The 27,551-nt window shown below is 40.3% G+C and overlaps 4 protein-coding genes and 1 pseudogene across 5 annotated transcripts; 4 read left to right on the top strand and 1 right to left on the bottom strand.

The window, feature by feature from the left end:
* Positions 1-4,964: 4,964 nt before the first annotated feature.
* Positions 4,965-6,259, top strand: LOC139334443 (trypsin-1-like). The gene is made up of 6 exons (XM_070967325.1): positions 4,965-5,004; positions 5,106-5,256; positions 5,366-5,616; positions 5,726-5,862; positions 6,003-6,104; positions 6,212-6,259. Exons 1-6 carry the CDS (start codon positions 4,965-4,967, stop codon positions 6,257-6,259), a joined length of 729 nt encoding a protein of 242 aa, XP_070823426.1.
* A 3,885-nt stretch (positions 6,260-10,144) lies between these two features.
* Positions 10,145-11,430, top strand: LOC139334442 (trypsin-1). Its single transcript, XM_070967324.1, has 6 exons — positions 10,145-10,184; positions 10,286-10,436; positions 10,536-10,786; positions 10,897-11,033; positions 11,174-11,275; positions 11,383-11,430. The coding sequence occupies exons 1-6, from the start codon at positions 10,145-10,147 to the stop codon at positions 11,428-11,430; spliced, it is 729 nt and encodes a 242-aa protein (XP_070823425.1).
* A 1,261-nt stretch (positions 11,431-12,691) lies between these two features.
* LOC139334189 (trypsin-2-like) lies at positions 12,692-17,317 on the bottom strand (annotated as a pseudogene).
* Positions 17,318-17,807: 490 nt separating this feature from the next.
* On the top strand, positions 17,808-19,093 carry LOC139334445 (trypsin-1-like). Of its 2 annotated transcripts, none has more exons than XM_070967326.1 (6): positions 17,808-17,847; positions 17,949-18,099; positions 18,200-18,450; positions 18,560-18,696; positions 18,837-18,938; positions 19,046-19,093. In XM_070967326.1, the coding sequence occupies exons 1-6, from the start codon at positions 17,808-17,810 to the stop codon at positions 19,091-19,093; spliced, it is 729 nt and encodes a 242-aa protein (XP_070823427.1). The 2 variants fall into 2 exon arrangements, with proteins under 2 accessions (XP_070823427.1, XP_070823428.1); XM_070967327.1 differs by having other exon boundaries at positions 17,808-17,855; positions 17,960-18,099.
* Positions 19,094-22,596: 3,503 nt separating this feature from the next.
* Positions 22,597-23,890, top strand: LOC139334438 (trypsin-1-like). Its single transcript, XM_070967320.1, has 6 exons — positions 22,597-22,636; positions 22,738-22,888; positions 22,995-23,245; positions 23,357-23,493; positions 23,634-23,735; positions 23,843-23,890. Exons 1-6 carry the CDS (start codon positions 22,597-22,599, stop codon positions 23,888-23,890), a joined length of 729 nt encoding a protein of 242 aa, XP_070823421.1.
* Positions 23,891-27,551: the final 3,661 nt, after the last annotated feature.

Genomic DNA, 27,551 nt, shown 5'->3' with positions numbered 1-27,551 from the left:
CTTCCTGGCTGGATTATTGCGATTCCTTGCTATTTATGTGCCCCCAATACATTGCTCAATAATCTCCAGCCGATCCAGAATGCTGCGGCACAGATTTTGGAAAGGAGGAAAAGAGATCATATTTCATCCATATTAGCTGCTTTGCACTTGCTCCTGTAAAATCAAGAATAGAATTAAATATTCTTCTTACCAACAAAACCCTAAACGGTCCGACGCCATCTTATTTTCGAGGCTAAAGGCACTTCTCTCTATCGCACTGTCCTCTCCCAAAGAAACTTTTTTATTACCCTGCTACCCCAAAAACAACACTGTGTTCCCAGAATGCAGGCTTACTTACGGTTCCTAAAATCTCCAAAAGCAGAATGGGAGCCAGAGACTTTAGCTTTCAAGCTCATCTCCTGTGGAACCATATTCCAGTCTCAGTCCGGAAGGCAGACACCCTCTCTACATTTAAGGCTTAAAACTTTGCATTTTGATAATGCTTACAGTTAAAGCTGGCTCAAGCTTGCCTTGGACCAGCCCTGAAGTATGCTACTATAGGATTCAACTTCCAGGGGACTTCCCATGACACACCAAGCTCCTCTCTTCTTCTCTACCTCTCCATCTGTGTGCATGCATGTCCAACCAAGGCATATTATTAACATGGCTTCTTCCCCGGAGTCTTTGTGCTTTCTTGTCTCCCAGGTTCCTGTAGATGGAGCTCTAACCTGGATTGTGGATTATGGTTACGCCTCCTGCCATGGCCCTGCCTGACATCCACTGCACCTGCTATTACTTTGTCATACTTCCATCATTATTAGACTCATGGTGTTGTTATTATGTACATATAGTGTCTGTTACTAATATGTGCACAGATCACATGCATAAATATATCATACATGTATATTCTATACTAGATATACTACATATATACAATTTTATTATTACTCAAATGTCTGTTTTAGAGCTGTTATTGCATTTCTGGCCACCACCAACGCCCTTTCCTCTCTCTCTCTCTGTCTCTCTCCCACACACACACACACACACACACACACACACACACACACACACACACACACAACCAGTGGAAGCAGATGGCCGTCCATCCAGAGCCTTGTTCCGCTTGAAGTTTCTGCCTGTTAAAAGGACGTTTTTCCTCGCCACTGTCGCTGAGTGCTGTCTCATGGGGGAATTGATGAGTCTCTGTAGATAGAGAGTTTGGTCTGTACCAGCTCTATATGGAAAGTGTCCTGAGACTACTTCTGAAAGACAGATCCTGTCAGTGAGAGGACTCCACCTGAAACCCTGGTTTATAACCACAGTCAGGAGAGCCACCCTGCTCTCCAGCCATCCTCATTGGTCAATGAAGAGCCAATCTCTGAAGCAGGGGGTTGGATTGGGCGATTCATTTCCAGAGTTAGGCAAGATAAAAAAAAATACTTTTCATTCCAGAAGTCAGGATGGCTTTCCTGACAGCAAATTTGGAAAGTCATGAATATAGATGAAATTATATTAGCTCTTGGATTATGTATCCATTCATGTATCACATAAAAGGATTCTTCTATGATACATAATATCTGGACAGTGTGTTAATTTAAAGATGTTTTTAGTTGTGTTATTGCTTTGTTGTTGTTTTTTTAACATTAACGTGAAAAAAAGGATTTTTGTCAAATAAAACATTTTCTAACTAAATTCCTACATTGTTACTACATGTTACATGTTACTACAAAATTATTAATTCTTTGTTTTCTTATTATCAGGACTGGCTTTTATCTTGATCAACAAGATTAAAGAGAAGTTGAACATTTCAATATTCTTTTCAGAAAACTCCTGCGAATAAGAACATTGTACTTATGTGCAGTTGCAGACACTGTGCTGAAATAAAGTGACAGTCATACATTCTTTATATTTTATATATTATATATATTATACTCAATTACATTTCAGAGAGCAGTATTGTTTTTAATCAGCTTTACTGTTCTATCAGCTGTAGTAAAATTATAACTTCTAAAATATGATTTATTGCTATTAATTAGTACATGGAATTTGACTTAAGATCACTTTGTCCAACTCATCTCTATATATAAACCTCAATAATCAAACAGTCTCCAAGAACCATCATTCACAATGAGTACTACTACTACTTTTTTTCTTTTTCTTTTTTTTTTACTTAAAAAATTGAATACAGATTATTTGAAATTTATCTGTTTGTAAAGGTTTGACTCCACCACAAGTTTGTTGAAAGTTACCTTGTGTTTTATCAATTAGATTGCTCAGGGACACCGTTATATTTAGATGTACAAGGACATAGTATCTCACAGCTGTGTGTTTCCCAGCACCTGTTAGCTGAAACTAAATTCAGATATGAGGAGTGAGTCTGCCTTTGGGGAAAGAAATTATAATCTGTAATATATTTCTAAGAAATAGGTAGACAGCAGTGGTGTGGAAGTATTTAGATTCTTTACTTAAGTAAAAGTGACAATAACACAATTAAAAATACTCTGGTTCTGCATTTAAAATTCTGTAAAACTATCAGTATTATCATGAGAATTCATTCAAAGAATCAAAAATAGAAATAATTATTATGAAAAATGGCTGATTCTCTGGGCCCTGACCAACCATGCTCCTTACATCTTTCATGCACAAGTTAGTTTTGTTGTGGGACAAATTACAGCTTTGTCTTTCTTATCAGTACATGGTGACATCATGTAAATTCCAGCTTAACATTTTTCTCTGTCAGTCCAAATTGGATATATAGCATAAAGTTTACCTAAAAGGTAAATATCAACATTTAACCACAAATGATGCTCTCACATTTAAAAAGTTGTATTGTGCCATTGTTTGAATGATCTCAGAATGAACAAAAAGTTTCAAAATTCAATTTACATTGAAAAAAGAGATGGTGAGGTGACTGTTGATTAAGAAAATTTAACAGTCTTTATAGAAATACTTCTTGGATGTGTGTGTCCTGAAAATTAACTCTTGACCAATGAAAAAGAGGGAAAAGAAAATCAATATTAATAGAAAGAAAACAATAACTGCACAGAAGAACCAATGATTAATAACATCTTATTTGTTTTACTTCTTCAACTCCAGCAAAAAAAAAAAAGAAGTTATCTTGACAGTCAGTAATGCTTGGCTGTCTGTCTGATGTGAAGGTTAGCCCATCAATCAAAGTTGAAAATTCATCATAATCTTGAAATTCTAGACCAATTTCTCCATTATCATGATTCTCCATAATACTTGAAAAGATTGAGTACAATAGATTAGTCGATTATTTAAAAGGTAAGAAGTTACTTTTTACTGTCCATATGAATTTCATTTCTATGGCCTTTATCCAACCAGCTCACAGAACAGTTACAGCTTTAGACATCAAAGAATTCACAATTAAAGTATTATTTGATGTGGCAAAAGCTTTTTAACACTCTAGATAATAATTTCATGAACAAAGACCATGCCATAAAGATACAGATTTACAGTCGTTTAATATGTCTTGGGATGAAGGAGAGCGGAGATGAAGAAGGATGCACTAGTATGTGCAGATTGAAGGAGGGATGAGGAATGAGGGTCGAGGGGTGAAGGGATGAAAGGATGAGGGTTGAGGGATGGAATGGTGAAGGGGAGGAGATATGAAGGGATAAGGGATGAGGTCAAAGAGAATGAATGGGGAAGGGGAAGGAAGGAGGGCACAAAAGAATGGATGGTGGACTCTGGGTCTTGGATGTACAGGGTGAGATATTTGATTGGTGTTGGCTGCTGGTTTGGTGACAAGAGGAAACCAGGGAAGGTAGAGACTCAGGGTGGGGCAGCTGTCTCCTCTGATGCCCTTGGCTTCTAGTTTAGCCCCCTGTATTGAGATGGGAGACAAGGGAAAGAAAAAAGAAGATGTGCAATGAATAATTAATACCACATGATTCCACGTGCGTTATTTCATAGTTTTGATGTTTTAAGTGTTAATCTAAAATGAAGAAGAGAATAAAAATAAAGAAAAACCATTGAATGATTTTGACTTTTGACTGATTGAATGAATGTAGAAGATCAACCAAGACATAAAACCAAGACAAAAATTTCAATAACTCAAAATAATGACTGGTATGTAATGGGTATATATACTGAAATTAAGGTATTCAAAGACTTTATTTTTATGTTCAACTCAGGATGATTATTCTCAATAATACTGGAATTCATTTTTCGAAACGGCAATTAAATTTTTTCTTACAACAGCAATTGAAACAGTCATTTATGAACATCTATAAAAGTGAGAAATATCACCCAACCTATAATAGTGCAGATTTTAATGCAGAGTTGTTGATTATGATGTAGTCAGTTGTAATTCTTTGAGGTGTTCTATCTAAAAACATGTGGGTTGGCTTTCTTGTGAGAGTCACATCAGCAACACTTATTGTGAACCAAACCACCTGCAGAGCTGCAGCCATGTTTTCACAGCACAAATCCATCCACATCAAGGTTAACCATCACAAGAAACATTCTGTGCTGAGTACAGGTGCAATCCCAAAATTAAAGTTTACTCATCAACAATGTCACAAGGGATGTTAGTTTGGAAGGAGGAAGCAAGGAAATCATAGCTGTTGTTCCTGAAATAAATGAACCAATTTAAAGGACAGACATGCACTCAGAGATCAATCAGTCCATGTCATATGAATCAGTCGTTTTATTATAAATGTATAAACTCGAAACGTTGGATTTCAAGAATGTGTTTATTTGTTCCATGTCCCTCCTTTAGAACTGCATTTATATGAAAGATTTGCCAATAATACAATTGCGCCCACGCAGCCTATCAGTCCAGACCACCCACAGCCAACTTAATATTTGCTTTTCCAATACCCACAAATCATTGTTCCAAGATGTTGATTGGTCAAAAATAACCTCGGAGGTGTGTTCAGCAGGGAACGAGGAAAGGAACCATTCTATAAAAAACCAGGACTCCAAGAAAAGTCTCTCATGAACAGGACCAAACAGTAACCATGAGGTCTCTGGTCTTCCTTCTGCTCATCGGAGCTGCTTGTAAGCTTGTGTCTTTCTTCCTGTTTTCATTCATTCTCATCACTGAAGTAAACAAAACATTCAGTGGGTTGCTGACTATTTGGCCTCCATTGTGTTTTCAGTCGCCGCTGAGGACGACAAGATCATCGGAGGGTATGAGTGCGCACGCCACTCCGAGCCCCACCAGGTGTCTCTGAATACTGGGTACCACTTCTGTGGTGGCTCCCTGGTCAATGAGAACTGGGTTGTGTCTGCTGCTCACTGCTACCGGTCGTATGTCACTCCTTGATATTTTAAAGACAAAGAGCTGCATGTTGGAATCAATTTGATTTTGAGAGGCATCATGAAACTCAGCTACAGTGATCCTCTCTTTCCTCTCCAGCCGTATTGAGGTGCGTCTTGGAGAGCACAACATCAGGATCAACGAGAACACAGAGCAGTTCATCAGCTCCTCCCGTATCATCCGCCACCCAAACTACGGCACCAACGGCTATAACAATGACATCATGTTGATCAAGCTGAGCCGGCCCGCCGTCTTCAACCAGTATGTGCAGCCTGTGCCTCTGCCCACCAGCTGTGCTCCTGCTGGCACCATGTGCAAAGTCTCTGGCTGGGGCGACACCAGGAGTTCCTGTGAGTAACATTTTCTGCATTTCAACAGAATGATTCAGGACAACATTTGTTTCCACTTGTTTTCTTTGATTTAAACATTTTTCACCCATACTTGGTTTATTCATTGTAGCTGTTGATGGTGACAAGCTGCAGTGTCTGGAGATCCCCATCCTGTCTCAGAGCGTCTGTAGAAGCTCCTACCCTGGCATGATCACTGACGACATGTTCTGCGCTGGATACCTGGAGGGAGGCAAGGACTCTTGCCAGGTATGTAACAAGAGGACTCTGCAGAGGTCCTTGTCCCACACCAGTGCATCCTTTTCTTCACATTTAACATTTTTCAATTTTAGTATTGAAGTTATTTGAAGTTAAAATCTTTGTATTGTTCTTATTCTCTCTGTTCTCAGGGTGACTCTGGTGGCCCCGTTGTGTGTAACGGTGAGCTGCAGGGTGTTGTGTCCTGGGGCTACGGATGCGCTGAGAGGAACCACCCCGGTGTCTATGCCAAGGTAGACCAAAAATGTCTCTTCATGATAAATAATGTAGCTGGTTGAAATTAACCATATTCGCAACTGGCTGTCCATACTAACGAACATTGTCCTGTCTACATTCACAGGTCTGCGTCTTCACCGACTGGCTGCAGAGCACCATGGCCAGCAATTAAGTTTGATCCTGCGATCACCATCCTCTGCTGCCTTTCCTCTATCATTCTAACAACAGTGTTGTTGGAAAATGTAGCCAATTTCCAAATGACTCAATAAAGTCTTTCATCTTGATTGAAACACAGTTTTTCTTTCTTTCTGCTTTTTGCCTGTGTCTTCCTACATCATGGTACTATCATCACAATGCTCATAACCATGCTTTGATATTTCCCGAAATACTTATCATTTCATGCTCTTAAAGATACAGTAGAAACAAGGGAATTGCTGGTTATCCTGTATCTGTACATATTTCATTTGGACATCCAAACTTGTGAAATGACAAACATTGTTATTACAAAAATAAGCCACACGAGGAACTTCTAGTGGCTGCCCCAGCGTGATGCACGCGTAGGTCTGAGCTCCATCTCAAAAGTCTGATAATACACAAAATATCCTCTTTTTTTTTTTTTTTTTTTTTTTCATACAAACACGCTACTTCTTAATTCGGACTAAGTCACTCTAAATATTCAACCCAGGTTAATGCAGATTGAGTCTGAGGAGATAACTTGAGTAGAGCCTAGCTCCGCTTTATAAGCAGATAGTTATTAGGCTAATGTTTCTGACTGACTGATGGCCGACTTGATGGCCACAGGCAGGAATGATTTCCTGTAGCGCTCAGTCCTGAGTTTAGGTGGTATGAGTCTCTCACTGAAAGTACTCCTGTGCCTGGCCAGCACATCGTGAAGTGGGTGTGAGACATTGTCCATGATAGTCCGTAGTTTAGTCAGCATTCTCCTCTCTGACACCACCGTCACAGAGTCACACTCCATCCCCACAACGTCACTGGCCTTGCGGATCAGTTTGTTGAGTCTGTTGGCGTCTGCCATCCTCAGCCTGCTGCCCCAGCACGTAACAGCATAGAGAATAGCACTTGCCACCACAGACTCATAGAAAATCCTGAGCATAGTCCTGCAGATGTTGAAGGCAGACCTCAGTTGCCTCAGGAAATAGAGATGACTCTGGCCCTTCCTGTAGAGAGCGTCAGTGTTCTTTGCCAAGTCCAGTTTATTGTCAATATGTACCCCCAGGTACTTGTAATCCTCCACAATGTCCACACTGACCCCCTGGATGGAAACAGGGGTCACTGGTGCCTTGGTTCTCCTCAGGTCCACTACCAGTTCCTTAGCCTTTGTCACATTTAGTTGCAGATGGTTCTGCTCACACCATGTGACAAAGAGCAGTCCTGTACTCATCCTCATCGCCCTTGCTGATACATCCAACTATCGCAGAGTCATCAGAAAACATCTGAAGGTGGCAGGTCTCTGTGCAATAGTTGAAGTCCGTGGTGTAGAGGGTGAAGAGGAAGGTAGAGAGAACAGTCCCCTGTGGGGCCCCAGTGTTGCTGACCACTCTGTCTGACATACAGTGTTGCAGGCACACATACTGTGGTCTGCCAGTCAGGTAGTCCACAATCCAGGACACTAGGGGGGCGTCCACCTGCATCGCTGTCAGCTTGTCGCCAAGTAAAGCTGGACGAATGGTGTTGAATGCACTGGAGAAGTCAAAAAACATGACCCTCACAGTGCTCACCGGCTTGTACAGGTGGGCATAGACACAGTTGAGCAGGTAGATGATGGCGTCCTCAACTCCAAGCCAGGACTGATAGGCAAACTGGAGGGGGTCCAAGAGTGGCTTGACCATGGGCCAGAGCTGCTCCAGGACGAGTCTCTCCAGAGTCCTCATAAAGGTCAGAGGTCAGTGCCACAGGTCTGTAGTCCCCTGAGGCCCTGGGCCGTGATGTCTTTGGCACAGGAACGAGGCACGACGTCTTCCACAGCATGGGGACCCTCTGGAGACTTAGGCTCATGCTGAAGACATGGTGAATGACTCCACACAGCTGGGGGGCACAGGCTTTGAGCACCCTGGGGCTGAGGGCTGTCTGGGTCTGGAGCCTTGTTTGGGTGGAGTTTCATCAGCTGTCTTCTCACCTGGTCAGCAGTGAAGCATACTGTGGAGGTGACAGGTGGGGGAGGGGTGTAGTCCTCAGGTTGGAGTGTAAAGTCTGAATTTAATGGCATTTTTGATTAAACATTTCTTCGCTTTTTCTCAGGAACATATTCAATTGTTTTATCTGAGTGCATTTGCTTTTGCATTTTCATTCATTGATTGAAATATTTTCACAAAAGCCAGCGAATGACAAGGTGTGTCCAAACCTTTGACAAACACTGACAGTATCAGAGTATATGAATGCCACATAATGGATGTATTTCTTATAATGAAATTAAGGCATTCAGAGACCTTAACTTTTGGGTCAACTCAGGATAATTACTGTTTCAGCAAATAATACTGGATTATAATGTAGTCAATTAAAGTGAATTAATTTTTGTGCAATGAAACATGTTTTTAGTGTGCCACCAAAACCGCTCCGACCTACCTGAACTCTCTAGCTAGACTCTGGTCTTCGGTGGTTCCTCGGTGGTGGAATGAATTAACAAACACTATTCGTTCTGCAGAGTCTCTCTCGTATGTCCAATTGGAAGTTACATTGGGGCACTTACTCTTGTTGTTCTCTCCCGTCTAGAACTTTGCTTGTGATGTATGAAAATCTCATATGTATGTCACTTTGGATGAAAGCATCTAATATGTGCAGTTCATTTGTTTTTCCTTTGAGAAAATGAGCCATCCTCTCTCAAGGCAAAATAATTTCTAGAATTTTGCATATAATGTACATATATAATTGATTTTTATCCTTTTTCTTGTGTTTATTTTTATTATTTTTCTATGTCTCTCTTTTATTCTTGCTTTCTGTAACAACTTAATAACCCCAGCATGGGATCAACAGAGTTTTATCTCGGCTTATAATTCATTGTCACTTAAACGATGTTCTGAAAACATCATCAGGTTACTTCAAAGACAGAAAAGAAGTTTAAAAGTCAGTCATTTGACAATGAGGCTAAAACTGTTGGAATTGTTGGTTTCTTTGTAGATAAAAGAGCTTGGTCTGTACCAGCTCTATATGGAAAGTGTCCTGAGACAACTTCTGTTGTGATTTGGCGCTATACAAATAAAATTGAAATTGAAATTAAAACCAAAACACTTTTAAGGATGTGCAAAGAAAAGTGTCCGAACTGCTAATTTCATTGAATAATTGTGCAATTAAGTGATTTTGTCTCTTGCCGTTTTCTCTTATCACTTCATTGAATCAGCATTTTTTGAGGTCTTCTATCTAAAGACACGTGGGTTGGTTTTTCTGTCAGAGGCACATTCAGCAACTGTTGTTGTGAACCAGGCCATCTGCAGAGCAGCAAGCAGGTCTTCACAGCATATATCCATCCATGTCAAGGTTAACCATTACAAGAAACATTCTGTGCTGAATACATATGCAATCCCATACATTATGGATGACCATCAATGTTTAGTGTTTAGTTTAGAGAAGTCAAAGCATCATGAAAAACTTTCTCATCAAACCAGAGCTTCAAACTCGTAGTTTTAATTGAAGTGAAGTGATAAGTGAACTAATTTAAAGGATATACATGCACTTAGAGATCAATCAATCCATGTCAAACAAATTAAACTGTTTTATACAAATGCACAAATTTCAGGAATATTAAAACCATTGTTAATGCTTGTTTGCCCAATTTCCATCCTTAACAAGTTAATTTGAAAGATTTAGGAATAATAATTTATTAACTGTAATATACGATTTCAGCCATACAGTCTATCAATGCAGTTCACTCTAAAGCAAACTTAATATTTGCTTTTCCTATACCTACAAATTGTTGTTCCAGGATGTTGATTGGTCAAAAATAACCTTGGAGGTGTGGTCAGCAGGGAACAAGCAAAGGAGCCATTCTATATAAACCAGGACTCCAAGAGAAGTCTCTCATCAACAGGATCACACAGCAAACATGAGGTCTCTGGTCTTCCTTCTGCTCATCGGAGCTGCTTGTAAGCTTGTGTCTTTCTTCCTGTTTTCATTAGTTCTCATCACTGAAGCAAACAAAGCAATCAATGGGTCTCTAACTATTTGGCCTCCTGTGTGTTTTCAGATGCCACCGAGGACGACAAGATCGTCGGAGGGTATGAGTGCGCACGCCACTCCCAGCCCCACCAGGTGTCTCTGAATTCTGGGTACCACTTTTGTGGTGGCTCCCTGGTCAATGAGAACTGGGTTGTGTCTGCTGCTCACTGCTACAAGTCGTATGTCACTCCTTGATATTTTAAAGACAAAAGTGCTGCATGTTGCAAACTGATTTTAAGGGGCATCACGGCTGCACTGATCCTCTCTTTCTTCTCCAGCCGTGTTCAGGTGCGTCTTGGAGAGCACAACATCAGGGTCAACGAGAACACCGAGCAGTTCATCCGCTCCTCCCGTGTCATCCGCCACCCAAAATACAACGCCTACAACATTGACAATGACATCATGTTGATCAAGTTGAGCGAGCCCGCCGTCTTCAACCAATATGTGCAGCCTGTGGCTCTGCCCACTCGCTGTGCTCCTGCTGGCACCATGTGCACAGTCTCTGGCTGGGGCAGCACCATGAGCTCCAGTGAGTAACATTTTCTGCATTTCAAAAGAATGTTTCAGGGCAACATTTGTTTCCATTTGCGTAATCTGATTTAAACTTTGCCAACCAGTACTTTGTTTTTCACATTGTAGCTGTTGATGGCAACAAGCTGCAGTGTCTGGAGATCCCCATCCTGTCTAAAAGAGACTGTAATAACTCCTACCCGGGCATGATCACTGACGCCATGTTCTGCGCTGGATACCTGGAGGGAGGCAAGGACTCTTGCCAGGTATGTAACAAGAGGACTCTGCAGAGGTCCTCGTCCCACGCCAGTGCAACATTTGCTTCACATTTAACATTTTTCAATTTTGGAATTGAAGTTTTTTTAAGTTAAAATCTTTGCATTGTTCTTCTTCTCTCTGTTCTCAGGGTGACTCTGGTGGCCCCGTTGTGTGTAACGGTCAGCTGCAGGGTGTTGTGTCCTGGGGCTACGGATGTGCTGAGAAGGACCAACCCGGTGTCTACGCCAAGGTAAACCTAAAATATTTCTTTATGATAAACAATATCACTGTTTGAAATGAACCATATTTGCCGCTGGCTGTCCATACTAACAAACCTCCGCCTGTCTCCATTCGCAGGTCTGCATCTTCACCGACTGGCTGCAGAGCACCATGGCCAGCAATTAAGCTTGATCCTGCGATCACCATCCTCTGCTGCCTTTCATCCATCATTCTAAAAACAGTGTTGGTGGAAAGTGCAGCCAATTTCCAAATGACTCAATAAAGTCTTTCACCTTGACTGAAACACAGTTTTTCTTTCTGCTTTTTTGGCTGTGTCTTCCTACATCATGGAATTATCATCACAATGCTCATAACCATGCTTTGACAGTTCCAAAAATATTTATAATTTCATGCTCTTAAAGATACCGTAGAAAAAAGGAAATTGCAAAAATCAGCCACACAACATGCTGCAGCTGCATGTAATTGGCTTGACTGAACTGATGTCCATTCAAACCAGTAGCTCAAATAAGTCCTGCACAAACAATGCAGAAGAGCATTGATCATTTGTTGCATGAATGACATAAAAGTTAATCCTTTCAAAGCTAGAATTTGTGACTTTAATGCTTAAAATTTTAAAACTTAATTTCTATTAATTTTACTTAGACTTACCTAAACAGCCCATTATCGTGAGAGTCGCATCAAGCCAGTATACTTATGGAGTAAATGACACCCCCACAGAGAAATGAAATAGATAAACAAGATCAAGAGACAAATTCAAAACACTGCAGTTATGTTAATAATTGTGAGACAATTTGAAGGAGCAGAAAATCCTTTTACTGACTCTGAGACTGCAATGCTCACGACTCTGAAGCAGAAACAGAGCTGATAAAAATACAGACTGAGTGAACACAGTCTGGACAACAAGAAAAAATGACAAAGGCAGTCCTGAAAACCTGAAAAGTAAATCCAGTCATGGAGTTCCACAAGGTTTTGTGGTTGGACTGATACCATTCACCCGAGACATGCTTCCTTTAGGCAACATTATCAGGAAACACTCCATTAGTTTTCAATGTTTTGCAGATGATACCCAGCTATATTTATGAATAGATCCACATGAAACCAATTAGTTAAACTCCAAGCATGTGATGTGAGATGACATACAACTTTTTGTTACTGAATTCAGACAAAACTGGTTATAGTGCATGGCCCTAAAACACCTTAGAAACCAGCTGCCTGATATGGGCTGAGTAAATGGCTGGAGTCTAAATGCACAACACAGATACTGACAATTTGAATAATAAAAGGATTTATTGTCACAAAGGGAAATATTGATCACTGAGAGACAAGACACATCTTGTCTCAAAATAATGCAGAAAAACTAGACCATGTATTTGTTACTTCCAGGCTGGATTATTTCAATTCCTTGCTATCTATCTGCCCCAATACATTACTCAATATTCTCCAACTGAGGCAGAAGGCTGTGGCACAGGTTTGGACAAAGACAAGGAAAAGAGATCATATTTCATCCATATTAGCTGGCTCCTGTAAAATCAAGAGTAGAATTTAAATGCTTCTCCTTACCAACAAAACCCTAATTGGGCACCATCCGATACAACACTGCATTCCCAGAATGCAGGTTTACTTACTTATTCCAAAAGCAGAATGCGAGGCAGAGACTTCAGCTATCAAGTTCCTCTTCCGTCGAACTATATTCCAGTGTTGGCATGGGAGGCAGACATCCTTTCTACATCTAAGAGTAGGCTTAAAACTGCATTTTGAACAAGCTTACAGTTAGGGCTGGCTCAAGCTTGTTTTGGACCAGCCCTGAGTTATGCTGCTATAGGGTTTGACTGCTGGGGGATTCTCTCTCTCTTCTTCTCTGCCTCTCCCTCTCTAAGTATATATGTATGCATAATCATACACACACACACACACACACACACACATACATACATACATATATATTATTAGCGCTATCAAAAATATCACATCATTAACGCATTAACGCAAATCAATTTTAAACGTGTCATTTTTTTATCGCGAGATTAACGCTCTTTGTGACCTAGTGAACTTGTAGTTTTTTAGAAGCTGTGGTGACTGCTAGTAACGTAAGAAAAATACAGGATCCAATTGTAAACCAGAAACAAAACAATAGGCACACCCCATGCACATGTTTGGTCTTGTTGTAAAAAAGTAGGCTACTGGTTTGTGTGGGTGTCAAGCACAAAACGCCGAAATGGATGCAAACAAGATTCTGAATGGAAAGTCTAGTTTCAAAAAGTTGCCAGATGGTTCGACTGACAAGACCAAAGTTATCTGTGTGTATTATTGGTGTGAACTGAATTATCAACGTAGCACATCCAGTCTGAAATACCACTTGATGGCTAAATACACAGTGAATGCGAATTCTCCGCCGCCTCCTTGTCAAAACCAGGCGATAATGGATGGTTTTCCACAGAGGCAGATGGATGCTATCATGTTCAAAGGAAAATTAAGAAAGGAAAGTTTAAGCCATGGTTTAACTGCACTATAGGCTGAGTCCTAGTTTACAATGATGTGCACTTTGTAACTTTATCTTGTATCACCCTGTTTTGATCCCTTAGAAAGGGTTGTTGAAAGGGCTTTTTTGTAACCAAGTATTTATTTTTTTGTCATTTGTTTATTGACAGTGTTACTGTAAATTGTGTGAGATTTGATTCATTCAAATGTGAATGACTGCTCAAAGTGAGAATGTTAGTGTGAAAAATAACACTACACGTTGTTGTTTTCAATAAAAAACATTTGCACAAAGCAAGCCTATCCACTTTTCTATGTTGATAACAGTATTAAAATGATAATTCAAGGGACATTTAGAATAGATGAAAATGTGCGATTGTATACACACACACACACACACACATTATTCTTAGGTCAATGTCGATAATTAGAGCTGTCATTGTTACTCTCCTTGCTGTTCTGTGCAGCTCCCCGCTCACTCTCGCTCTCACATACACACGTACACAACCAATTTTTCCTCGCCACTGTCAGTCGTTGTTGGGTCTCTGTAGACTGAGATTTTGGTCTGTACCAGCTCTATATGGAAAGTGTCCTGAGACAACTTCTGAAACACAGATCCTGTCAATGAGAGGACTCCACCTGGAACCCTGGTTTATAACCACAGTCAGGAGAGCTGCCCTGCTCTCCAGCCATCCTCATTGGTCAGTGAAGAGCCAATCTCTAAAGCAGGGGGTTGGGATTAGGCAATTCATTTCCAGAGTTAGACAAGATAAAAAAAAATACTTTTCATTCCAGAAGTCAGGATGGCTTTCCTGACAGCAAATTTGGAAAGTCATGAGAGAAAGCATGAATATAAATATAATTATAATAGCTCCTGGATTTCATATCCATTCATGTATTACACTACAAATAAAAAGGATTCTTCTATGATACATAATATCTGGACAGTGTGTTAATTTAAAAATGTTTTTTGTTGTGTTATCGTTTTGTTTTTTTAACATTAACATGAACAAACAAAGGATTTATGTCAAATGAAACATTTTCTAACCAAATTACAACATTTTTATCCATGTTTCTTAATGACCACACATGACTTGTTGTGTCATAAAATTATTAATTCATTGTTTTTTTAATATTAGGACTGGCTTTAATCTTGATTAACATGATGACAGAGAGGTTCAATATTTAAATATTCTTTTAAGAAAACTCCTGAGATTAAGCATTGTACTTATGTGCAGTTGCAGGCACTGTGCTGAAATAAAGTGACAGTCATTCATTCTTTATACTTTGCATTACTCAATTATATTTCAGAGAGAACTATTGTTTTTAATCAGCTTTACTGTTCTATCGGCTGTAGTTACCCAGCAGAATTTGCTTTAGATGAAGAAAATATAATCTCTAAAATGTGATTTATTGCTAGTAGGTAGTATATGGAGTTTTATTTAGCATCATTTTGTCCAACTCATCTGTCTTTAAAAACATCAATAGTTAAAAAGTCTACAAGGAAACATTTTTTCACAATGAGTACTTCTACCACTTTTTTTTTTTTTTTTTTTATTCAAGATTTGAAAGCAGGTTTTTCATTGGATTATGAAGCATTGCTTTTTTGCACTTTTTTGTTTCTTTATTCTTTTGTCCTTTTTTTTAATGGTTTGACTCCACCAGCTACCTGTTGGAAGTTTGGCTTGCATTTCATCGATTAGATTGCTCAGGGACACAAGTCACTGTTATATTTAGATGTGCATGGACATAGTATCTCACAGCTGTGTGTTTCCCAGCACCTGTTAGCTGAAACTAAATTCAGATATGAGGAGTGAGTCTGCCTTTGGGGAAACAAATTATAATCTCTGTAATATTTTTTAAGAAATAGGTAAAAAGCAGTAGTATTCATATCTTAAATATGGGCAGTGTAATATGGACAAGTACATATAAAATCAGACTGGAGTACTCATACTGTCCTATTATTTCAAATATATTTGGCATTCATAAACTACAGACAGGTACTTTTGTGTTTCAATTTCTTTACAATTCCATCTTTTTTTCCTTTTTCTCCTCCTTTCTATTTTAATTTGTAGTATTTCTTGTTTGGAAATTGTATTCTCTTCCCTCTTTTAGATATTTTGCAAGCACTTGGGTCTGTAAATGTTTGGCAAGCATATACAGCTGTCTTCACTGTTTTTTAATAAGTGGGTTCCTTCTGTAAGACCTCAAGGTGTTTTTCATCCCACAATGTTTTATGTTGTTGGATTTTTTTCTCTCTTTTGTTTTATTTTTTCTATACATGCAAAAAAAAAAAAGGGGAAAACAACAGAGGTTGAATGGTGAAGCTGGCCATTTTGCTGCATAGCCAGTCAGTCTGCACACAGACCTGAAAGATATTAGTCAGTTTTTTCCAGTGGAAACATTAAAGGAGGTAATAGTTATACTTTTAGTGCCTGCAGTGAAATGTAACCTTGGCGTAGACACCAGGCTGATTACAGCCCCAGGACATAACACCCTGCAGCTCGCCATTACACATGACGAGACCACCAGAGTCACCCTAAAAGAAAGAGAAATATTATACTCACATTGTAAATCATTGCAATGCTGTATTTAATTATAACATGTCATGGCAATAAAGAAAATTTGAATTGGAATTAGAAAAGACTGAAAAAAAGGAAAATATATAGAAACGCAGGAATTCTTGCATTCCTCCAGGTATCCAGCATAGAATGTGAGGACAGTCCTCATCAGAGATGTCTACAAAGAAAACAAAAGAAAAGAAAACAAGAGAAAAGAAAACAAGAAGAAAACAAAATTGAAGTGTGCATTAGGGATGGATGGTTGGAGATTGTAGTCAGATGTGCAATTAGACACATCAGAGATGGATGTTTGTCTGAAATGTTTTTTTTTCTGCTCGCTGGAGCTCATGGTGTTGCCCCAGCCAGTGAGTTTGCACATGCTGCCAGCAGGGGCAAAGCTGGTGGGCAGAACCACAGGCCTCACAAAGTTGTTGAGGGTGGTGGGCTTTCTCAGTTCAAGCAGCATGATGTCATTCTCAAGGGTGTAGCCATTGTAGAAGGAGGGCTGGATGATATGTCAAGCATCAATGAACTGCTGTTTACCCTCAGAGACTCCATTGTTGTGCTTACCTGTTCAGCAAAACTCAATTGAGGTGATGACCTCATGAAGCTGGTTGAGACAATGCCAACAGTGTGGAAAGCTGTCATTAAAGCAAAATGTGGCTACTTTGAATAAGCTAAAATCCATCCATCCATTTTCTATACCACCTATCCTTTTAGGGGTTGTGGGGGGGCTGGAGCCTATCCCACCTGGACTGGTTGCCAGTCGATCGCAGGGCAACACACAAGACAAACAACCATTCACACTCACACCTAGGGGCAATTTTAGAGTCACCAATTAATCTAATGAGCATGTTTTTGGTCTGTGGGAGGAAGCCGGAGTGCCCGGAGAGAACCCACACATGCACGGGAAGAACATGCAAACTTCACACAGAAAGGCCCTGCCCGGGGATCAAACCAGCGACCTTCTTACTGTGAGGCACGCGCACTACCTGCTGTGGCACCGTGCCGCCCATAAGCTAAAATATAAGTGTTAATTGTGAAACATTCTGTGCTGAATACCGATGTAATCCCATTTTTAAAGTGTACTTATTAACAATGTCACATGGAATGTTTTCTTTAGGATAGTTTAATGACAGACATGCACTCAGAGATCAGTCAATCCATGTCTGAAGAATAAAGTGTATTCATGTAAATGTACAAATTTGCTACGCTGGATTTCAAGAATGCTTTTAAGTGTGTATTTGCCGCATGTCCCTCCTTGAGAACTGCATTTATGTGAAATGTTTACCAATAATACGATTGCGCCCACGCAGCCTATCAGTCCAAACCACCCACAGCCAACTTAATATTTGCTTTTCCTATACCCACAAATCATTGTTCCACGATGTTGATTGGTCACAAATAACCTCAGAGGTGTGTTCAGCAGGGAATGAGGAAAGGATCCAGTCCATATAAACCAGGACTCCAACAGAAGTCTTTCATAGACAGGATCACACAGCAACCATGAGGTCTCTGGTCTTCCTTCTGCTCATCGGAGCTGCTTGTAAGTTTGTGTCTTTCTTCCTTTATTCATTAGTTCTCATCACTGAAGTAACCAAAGCATTCAATGGGTTTCTGACTTTTTGGCCTCCTGTGTGTTTTCAGTTGCCGCAGAGGACGACAAGATCGTCGGAGGGTATGAGTGCGCACGCCACTCCCAGCCCCACCAGGTGTCTCTGAATATTGGGTACCACAACTGTGGTGGCTCCCTCATCAATGAGAACTGGGTTGTGTCTGCTGCTCACTGCTACCGGCGGTATGTCACTCCTGGATATTTTTAAGGCATGTTGGAATCAAATTGATGTTGAGAGGCATCATGAAACTCAGCTGCAGTAATCCCTCTCTTTCCTCTCCAGCCGTCTTGAGGTGCGTCTTGGAGAGCACGACATCGGGACCAGAGAGAACACCGAGCAGTTCATCAGCTCCTCCCGTGTCATCCAACACCCATCCTACACTGACTCCGGCTATGACTTTGACATTATGTTGATCAAGCTGAGCCGGCCAGCCGTCTTCAACCAGTATGTGCAGCCTGTGCCTCTGCCCACCAGCTGTGCTCCTGCTGGCACCATGTGCACAGTCTCTGGCTGGGGCGACACCCAGAGTGCCTGTGAGTAACATTTTCTGCATTTCAAAAGAATGCTTCAGGACAACATTTGTTTCCACTTGTTTTCTTTGATTTAAACATTTTTCACCCATACTTGGTTTATTCATTGTAGTTGTTGATGGTGACAAGCTGCAGTGTCTGCAGATCCCCATCCTGTCTCAGAGGGTCTGTAGAAACGCCTACCCCGGTCTGATCACTGACGACATGTTCTGTGCTGGATACCTGGAGGGAGGCAAGGACTCTTGCCAGGTATGTAACAAGAGGACTCTGCAGAGGTTCTTGTCCCACACCAGTGCAACATTTTCTTCACATTTAACATTTTTCCGTTTCAGCATTGAAGTTATTTGAAGTTAAAATCTGTGTATTGTTCTTATTCTCTCTGTTCTCAGGGTGACTCTGGTGGCCCCGTTGTGTGTAACGGTGAGCTGCAGGGTGTTGTGTCCTGGGGCTACGGATGTGCTGAGAGGAACCACCCCGGTGTCTACGCCAAGGTAAACCTAAAATGTCTCTTCAAAATAAATAATGTATCTGTTTGAAATGAACCATATTTGCCGCTGGCTGTCCATACTAACAAACCTCGTCCTGTCTCCTTTCACAGGTCTGCTTCTTCACCGACTGGCTGCAGAGCACCATGGCCAGCAATTAAGTTTGATCCTGCGATCACCATCCTCTGCTGCCTTTCGTCCATCATTCTAACAACAGTGTTGTTGGAAAGTGCAACCAATTTCCAAATGACTCAATAAAGTCTTTCACCTGACTGAAACACAGTTTTTCTTTCTGCTTTTTGCCTGTGTCTTCCTACATCATTGCATTATCATCACAATGCTTATAACCATGCTTTGATATTTCCCGAAATATTTATTATTTCATGCTCTTAAAGATACAGTAGAAACAAGGTAATTACCAGTTAGCTTGTAGCTGTACATTTGGGCATCCAAACTGGTGAAAAGACAAACATTGTTATTACAAAAATAAGCCACACAATATGCTGCAGCTGCATGTAATTGGTTTGACTTAACTGATGTCCATTCAAACCAGCATGACATAAAAGTTCATCCTTTCAAAGATATAATTCATGACTTTCATGTTTAAAATAAAAAATTGGTTTAAAAGCCAGAATGCCAAGTGGCACCTGATCCTAAATGTCAATGTCTTTTATGACCTTATACATAATGATGTTGTCATGATGTGTTGGAGGGCAAATGGGGCTAAATACTAAGTGTTTGCACAACTATACTTGATTTTGGCTGCATCTTTTTGTTTTTTCTTTTAATGATGCACCTCATTTTAAAATGATTTAAAATTATATTAATGATCGAAAGGCGCCGTGCGAGCGGCAGCCTGTTACAGCAGTGAACGTCCGTTGGTGCTCGTACTCTTCACCATCACCAGTGAACATCCAGGGAAGGGACATTGAGATAGTGATATCTTATAAGTACCTGGGTGTTCATCTGAACAACAAACTGGATTGGACTCATAACACCACTGCACTTTATAAAAAAGGACAGAGCAGACTCTACCTGCTCAGGAGGCTGAGGTCTTTTGGGGTCTTCCTTCCTGCAGCTGTCAGACTACACAACAAAAACTGTAATCAGGGCAATAATCTGTGCAGTACAACCTGTACAAAACAGTCTGTAAATGCTATTTACAATTTCTTAGGACGACGTTTTTTCTTTTTATCTCACTCTTTTGTTTTTGTGTGTGTGTGTGTGTGTGTGTGTGTGTGTGTGTGTGTGTGTGTGTGTGTGTGTGTGTGTGTGTGTGTGTGTGTTTTTAATTTGCATGCAGTTGTTACACGACTCTATCCACTTTATTGGTACTGCTGTAAACTGGAATTTCCCCTTGCGAGACTAATAAAGGAATATTGAATTGAATTGAATTAAATTGAATTGAATTGAATTGAATTGAATTGAATTGAATTGAATTGAATTGAATTGAAATTCATTTTACTCAGAATTATCTGAACAGCCCATTACCGTGACAGTCACATCAAGCCAAATTACTTACAGAGAAATCCACACCCACACAGAGAAATGGAATAGACAAACAAGTGCAACAGACAAAATAAAAGCACGGCAGTTACGTTCATAATTGTGAGACAGTTTAGGGGAGCAGAAAATCCCTTCGCTGATAGACTCGGAAGCAGAGACAGAGCTGACTAAAATACAGACTACAGTAACCACAGTCTGGACAAATAGACAAGAGGACACAAGGAGTCCAGGAAACCTAAACACTAAAGAATCAGAGATTGGACTGAGGCTGAGATGCTCTTTCTGTTAAAATGTGAGAAATGTAATTCTATTCTAGTAGAATACTGTGGAAATCTAAGCACAACATGGGACTGAATGGCATAAACTGTTTCAATGTCTCACTGAATGTCATAATAACACTGCCTCTGTCTGCTATATTCACTGATTATTACTGTTGTTTACCTGAATTTAATGGCATTTTTGGTTAAACAGTGCTTTTCTTTTTCTCAGGAACATATTCAATTGTTTTTTTTATCTGAGTGCATTATTTTTATTCATTGAATTATTAAATATTTTCAGAAAATGATAAAAATAAAGAAAAGCCAGTGAATGGTAAGGTGTGTCCAAACCTTTGACAAACACTGACAGAGTATATGAAACTTAGATAACAATAATTCTAACATAATGAATGGCACGTAATTGATGTATTTCTTATAATGAAATTAAGGCATTCAGAGACCTTAACTTTTGGGTCAACTCAACTAACTACTGTTTCAGTAATGCTGGAGTCCATTGCATTTTTTTTAATTGTTTCAATTCATGTAATTTCTATGACATTTAATGGACACTGTGGCAAACATTATGTGGTTGAAAAAGCAATTCAAATAGTATAAGAAAAAAGTAAGTAAAAAAACATTAAGTATCCCAATATTAACTAAGAAAATAAAGTACATAGTGGGCAGAACTGCACTGTATTTTAACATGGATATCAGGATAATTAACTGTGTGCATTTTATTGTTTTTGATTATAATGTAGTCAATTAAAATGAATTAATTCTTGTGCAATGAAACTGAAAATGAGCCATCCTCTCTCAAGGCAAAAATAATTTCTATAATCTTGCATATAATGTACATATATAGTAATTTTTTTTATTATTATCTTTTTCTATGTCTCTCTTTTATTCTTGCTTTCTGTAACAACCTAATGTCCCCAGCATGGGATCAACAGAGTTTTATCTCGGCTTATAATTCATTGTCACATAAACAATGTTCTGAAAACATCATCAGGTTACTTCAAAGACAGAAAAGAAGTTTAAAAGTCAGTTGTTTGACAATGAAGCTAAAACCAAAACACTTTTAAGGATGTGCAAAGAAAAGTGTCCGAACTGCTAATTTCACTGAATAATTGTGCACTTAAGTGATTTTGTCTCTTGCTGTTTTCTCTTATCACTTCATTGAATCAGCATTTTTTGAGGTCTTCTATCTAAAGACACGTGGGTTGGTTTTTCTGTCAGAGGCACATTCAGCAACTGTTGTTGTGAACCAGGCCATCTGCAGAGCAGCAAGCAGGTCTTCACAGCATATATCCATCCATGTCAAGGTTAACCATTACAAGAAACATTCTGTGCTGAATACATATGCAATCCCATACATTATGGATGACCATCAATGTTTAGTGTTTAGTTTAGAGAAGTCACAGCACCATGAAAAACTTTCTCATGAAACCAGAGCTACAAAATCGTAGTTTTAAGTGAAGTGAAGTGATAAGTGAACTAATTTAAAAGACATACATGTACTTAGAGATCAATCAATCCATGTCAAACAAATAAAACTGTTTCATATAAATGTACAAATTTCCTATATCAGGATCAGGCATTTTAAAGCCATTGTTAATTCTTGTTTGCCCAATTTCCATCCTTAAGAAGTTAATGTAAAAGAATTAGGAATAATAATTTATTAATTGTAATATACGATTTCAGCCATACAGTCTATCAATGCAGTTCACTCTACAGCAAACATAATATTTGCTTTTCCTATACCTACAAATCGTTGTTCCAGGATGATGATTGGCCAAAAGTAATCTTGGGGGTGTGGTCAGCAGGGAAGGAGGACAGGAATCATTCTATATAAACCAGGACTCTCAAGAGAAGTCTCTCATCAACAGGATCACACAGCAAACATGAGGTCTCTGGTCTTCCTTCTGCTCATCGGAGCTGCTTGTAAGCTTGTGTCTTTCTTCCTGTTTTCATTAATTCTCCTCACTGCAGTAAACAAAGCAATCAATGGGTCTCTGACTGTTTGGCCTCCATTGTGTTTTCAGTCGCCGCTGAGGACGACAAGATCGTCGGAGGGTATGAGTGCGCACGCCACTCCCAGCCCCACCAGGTGTCTCTGAATTCTGGGTACCACTTCTGTGGTGGCTCCCTGGTCAATGAGAACTGGGTTGTGTCTGCTGCTCACTGCTACAAGTCGTATGTCACTCCTTGATATTTTAAAGACAAAAGCGCTGCATGTTGCAAACTGATTTTAAGGGGCATCAAGAAACACAGCTGCACTGATCCTCTCTTTCCTCTCCAGCCGTGTTGAGGTGCGTCTTGGAGAGCACAACATCAGGGTCAACGAGAACACCGAGCAGTTCATCCGCTCCTCCCGTGTCATCCGCCACCCAAGATACAGCTCCTACAACATCAACAATGACATCATGTTGATCAAGCTGAGCAAGCCCGCCGTCTTCAACCAGTATGTGCAGCCTGTGCCTCTGCCCACCAGCTGCGCTCCTGCTGGCACCATGTGCACAGTCTCTGGTTGGGGCGAGACTGAGAGCTCCAGTGAGTAACATTTTCTGCATTTCAACAGAATGTTTCAGGGCAACATTCATTTCCATTTGTGTTATCTGATTTAAACTTTGCCCATCTGCATTTTTGTTTTATTCATTGTAGCTGTTGATGGTGACAAGCTGCAGTGTCTGGAGATCCCCATCCTGTCTGAGAGTGACTGTGATAACTCCTACCCTGGCATGATCACTGACGCCATGTTCTGTGCTGGATACCTGGAGGGAGGCAAGGACTCTTGCCAGGTATGTAACAAGAGGACTCTGCAGAGGTTCTTGTCCCACACCAGTGCAACATTTTCTTCACATTTAACATTTTTCAGTTTTAGTATTGAAGTTATTTTAAGTTAAAATCTTTGTATTGTTCTTCTTCTCTCTGTTCTCAGGGTGACTCTGGTGGCCCCGTTGTGTGTAACGGTGAGCTGCAGGGTGTTGTGTCCTGGGGCTACGGATGTGCTGAGAGGGACCAACCCGGTGTCTACGCCAAGGTAAACCTAAAATATTTCTTTATGATAAACAATATCACTGTTTGAAATGAACCATATTTGCTGTTGGCTGTCCATACTAACAAACCTCCGCCTGTCTCCTTTCACAGGTCTGCATCTTCACCGACTGGCTGCAGAGCACCATGGCCAGCAATTAAGTTTGATTCTGCGATCACCATCCTCTGCTGCCTTTCCTCTATCATTCTAACAACAGTGTTGTTGGAAAATGCAGCCAATTTCCAAATGACTCAATAAAGTCTTTCACCTTGACCTTGACTCACAGTTTTTCTTTCTCCTATTTTGTCTGTCTTCTTATATCATGGTATTATCATCACAATGCTCATAACCATGCTTTGATATTTCCCAAAATGTTAACAATTACATGCTCTTAGAAACATGTAGTCATAGAAACACGTGAATTAACTGGTTATGCTGGTTATTAAATTAATATTAACTTAATTCTATTCATTTTATTCAGACTTATCTAAACAGATCATTATCATGAGAGAATCACATCAAGCCAGTATACTTATGGAGCTAATTTGAGACAATTTGAAGTTGCAGGAAATCCTTTCACTTAGAGACTCTGAAGCACAACAAGAAAAAAATGACACAAGCAGTCCTGGAAACCTAAAAACTAAATGAAGTCATGGAGTTCCACAAGGTTCTGTGCTCGGACCGATACCATTCACCCTATACATGCTTTCTTTAGCAACATTATCAGGAAACATTCCATTAGTTTTCAAAGCTATGCTGATGACACACAGCTATATCTATGAATGAAGACCAGGCACAGACTTGGACAAGAAATCAGCCCTGGCATTTTGGACCAGACAGGCCAACCACATTTGATAACACACACCTTTTTGGTCTTTTCGGTCTCTTGAATGTATATACCAACTGTGCAACTCTTTAAAACCACGTACATTAAGCCATGCAATGAGTTAACGGGAATCAGTGAGAGTGGACACATTAAATACTTCCAAAAAGTGTAATTTATTAACACAAATGAAAAAATCAAAAAATGAAAAATGAAATGAAATGAAATGAAATGAAAAACAAAATTTATACTCCACCACTCCATCACAGTAATGGATCTTTAAGCAGAATTCATCCTATTGGGTGTACTCATGTGTTTCAGGGAGGAAGAAAAAAGAAAGAATAGAGATGAGAAATGATGGATCAGATGCTAACTCTTCCAAGAGTAGTACTCAATAAATTGTGAAGTGACCCAGTACAAAAGGATGAATGTAGCTGAACCCCTGAATGAACTCTGTGTATATATGTTTGAGAGAGAAAGAGAGAGAGAGATTTAATTATTGGTCAATCTTCACGATAAAAATAGCAGTATAGAAACTGAAAACTTAAGAGGGATGATGACACATGAATGAGGGAGAGGGCTACATACACAATGTCTTAAAAATACCTGCGTATACAGGTATTACAAACTAACTAGAATACAAACTAACCTGGCCATAGAACATTAGCCAAAAATATGTTATTGACGTTTTATCATTATCAGATTTACCAAGGGGTTGGGTTGCTTTCCTTATTACAAATGTTCTGAAAGCAGTCCAGCTTACCGCAGGTTTTACTGCATGTCCCTGTTCAATGTCGCCACCACCACCACTGTTATTGGCCACGGGAGCTGATGAAGGCCCCTGCCATGGCAAACATATCAGAAATTTTTGCACATTTGGCAGTGTTGGCTTGAAGAGCCAGCTTCTTCTTGTCTCACAGTTTCTCTACACCTCCTTCTCGTCTTCTCTCCATTTTCGAAGATCCTAACAGATTACATTACTGATGCAAAAGAGGGGAAGTGTTGATGTGTTGATGATATGATTGGTCGTCACGTGTCAGTGAAGAAAATAACCTATGGGCCACAGACCAGCATGTGTCAAGGGCCAGTCGGCGGTTATGTTTTTTCGCTGAATGCATTACGCCGGCAGGACCAAAGCGAAAGGGGTTGGTGTTTAACAATGTGATTGGGCCAGCCCAATGTCAATCAGGCCGCTGTTCAGCTGTCTGGTATTATGGGCCGGTCAGACCAATCTTTAGAATAAAAAAAAAAAAGTGGTGGAGTGTCGGCCCAAATAGCATGTCGGCCCACCAGGAAAATGCCCGGTATGCCAGATGGTCAGTCCGTCCCTGATGAAGACAGATGAAACCAATTAGTTAATCAAACTCAAAGTGTGTCTTCAGAACATGAAGAGATGGATGACCCAAAACTTTTTGTCACTGAATTCAGACAGAAGTGACGTTACAGTGCATGGTCTGTATGTTATGGGCTGAGGATATAACTGGACTCCAAATGTAAGACACAGATACTGACAATCTGACTAATGAAAGGATTTCTTGTCAAAGAAGGGAATATTGATCACAGATTGAGAGACAATCCAAGCAGATCCAGGAGAGAGTAGGCATGTAGGGTGAGTCAGCAGGTTTTCAGGTGGTGAACTGGAGCTGGGCAGACTTGGTAGGTTGATGGATGAGGAGATCATCCAGAGACACAAGGAAAACACATTTAGTAACTCAGACGACAGACAAGGCAAACAAACTTGGGAATGATCAAAGCACAGAGAGAGCTAAGTCGCAGAGATGTGTTATCAGGCTAGTGAGTACAACACTCAGTGATGACTGGTGAGGAGATCTGGCTTTTTATCCTGTGGCTGGTGATGATGGATTGGCTGCAGGTGTGGTGGCTGATTGGCACAAGGAGCAGGCATAGGTGAGACGTGATTGCAGAGGAATCGCCAAGTTCAGACACACACACGCACACAAGGATAGCTCCAAAAGCAGAAAGAAAGCCAGAGACTTCAGCTATCAAGCTCCTCTCCTGTGGAACCATATTCCAGTTGTAACGGGTATTACCAGGATCCACTAGCAGCACCACCTGAACCCGGAAGTTCACGAGTCTCTTGGTTGGGCCTGGCTTGGTGCCCCATTCGGAGCGCACATTTGTGGAAGTGTTTTGTATAACAGACAATAGACAGTCTCACAGAGTATCAGATTCAGGCAGGGCAAGGCAAAAGACGTAGTCAGGATCACAAAGCACACAAAGCAGAGGTAGTTACTAAGAGACAGAAGAACAGGTGAGGTCAAAGGCAAGCTGGGTCGATTAGTGATGAGTACTAGGTATGTGTCAGGTGATTGAGCAGGTGGGTGTGGCTGACCAGTGAAGAGTGCTGGCTGAGCAGATGAGCATATGAGAGGGAGAGTGGCAGCAGGTAAGGAATTGACAGATGTGACACCAGTCTCGGTCTGGGAGGCAGACACCCTCTCTACATTTAAGGCTTAAAACTTTGCATTTTGATAAAGTTTACAGCTGGGCTGGCTATATATACTTATATACTACATGTGTGCGTATGTGTGACCAGGTATTTATCACGTTGTGGGGACAAAAATCTGTTTACACAGTCACATTGTGGGGACTGACAACGTGTGTGTGTGTGTGTGTGTGTGTGTGTGTGTGTGTGTGTGTGTGTGTGTGTGTGTGTGTGTGTGTGTGTGTGTGTGTGTGTGTGTGTGTGTGTGCGTGTGTGTTTTGTCTTATTGTCTTCCCTCTGCTCATCGGAGCTGCTTGTAAGCTTGTGTCTTTCTTCCTGTTTTTATTAGTTCTATATAATGAAATTGAATTGAACTGGAATAAGGAAACCCAGACTAGACTGAGACCGAGGTACCCTTTCTTTTAAAATGTGACAAATATAATTAATTGTGGAAATCTAAGCACAACATATGACTTTTTGGCTGCTGGTTTGGTTGTTCTCAATGCTATTTGTTACATGCAAATACAAGAGTCTTAAATTATAGCAAGCCTAA

Source organism: Chaetodon trifascialis, chromosome 7 (genome assembly GCF_039877785.1).
Source record: "Chaetodon trifascialis isolate fChaTrf1 chromosome 7, fChaTrf1.hap1, whole genome shotgun sequence".
Taxonomy (NCBI): Eukaryota; Metazoa; Chordata; class Actinopteri; order Chaetodontiformes; family Chaetodontidae; genus Chaetodon; species Chaetodon trifascialis.
This window is presented reverse-complemented; position numbering and strand designations above follow the sequence as displayed.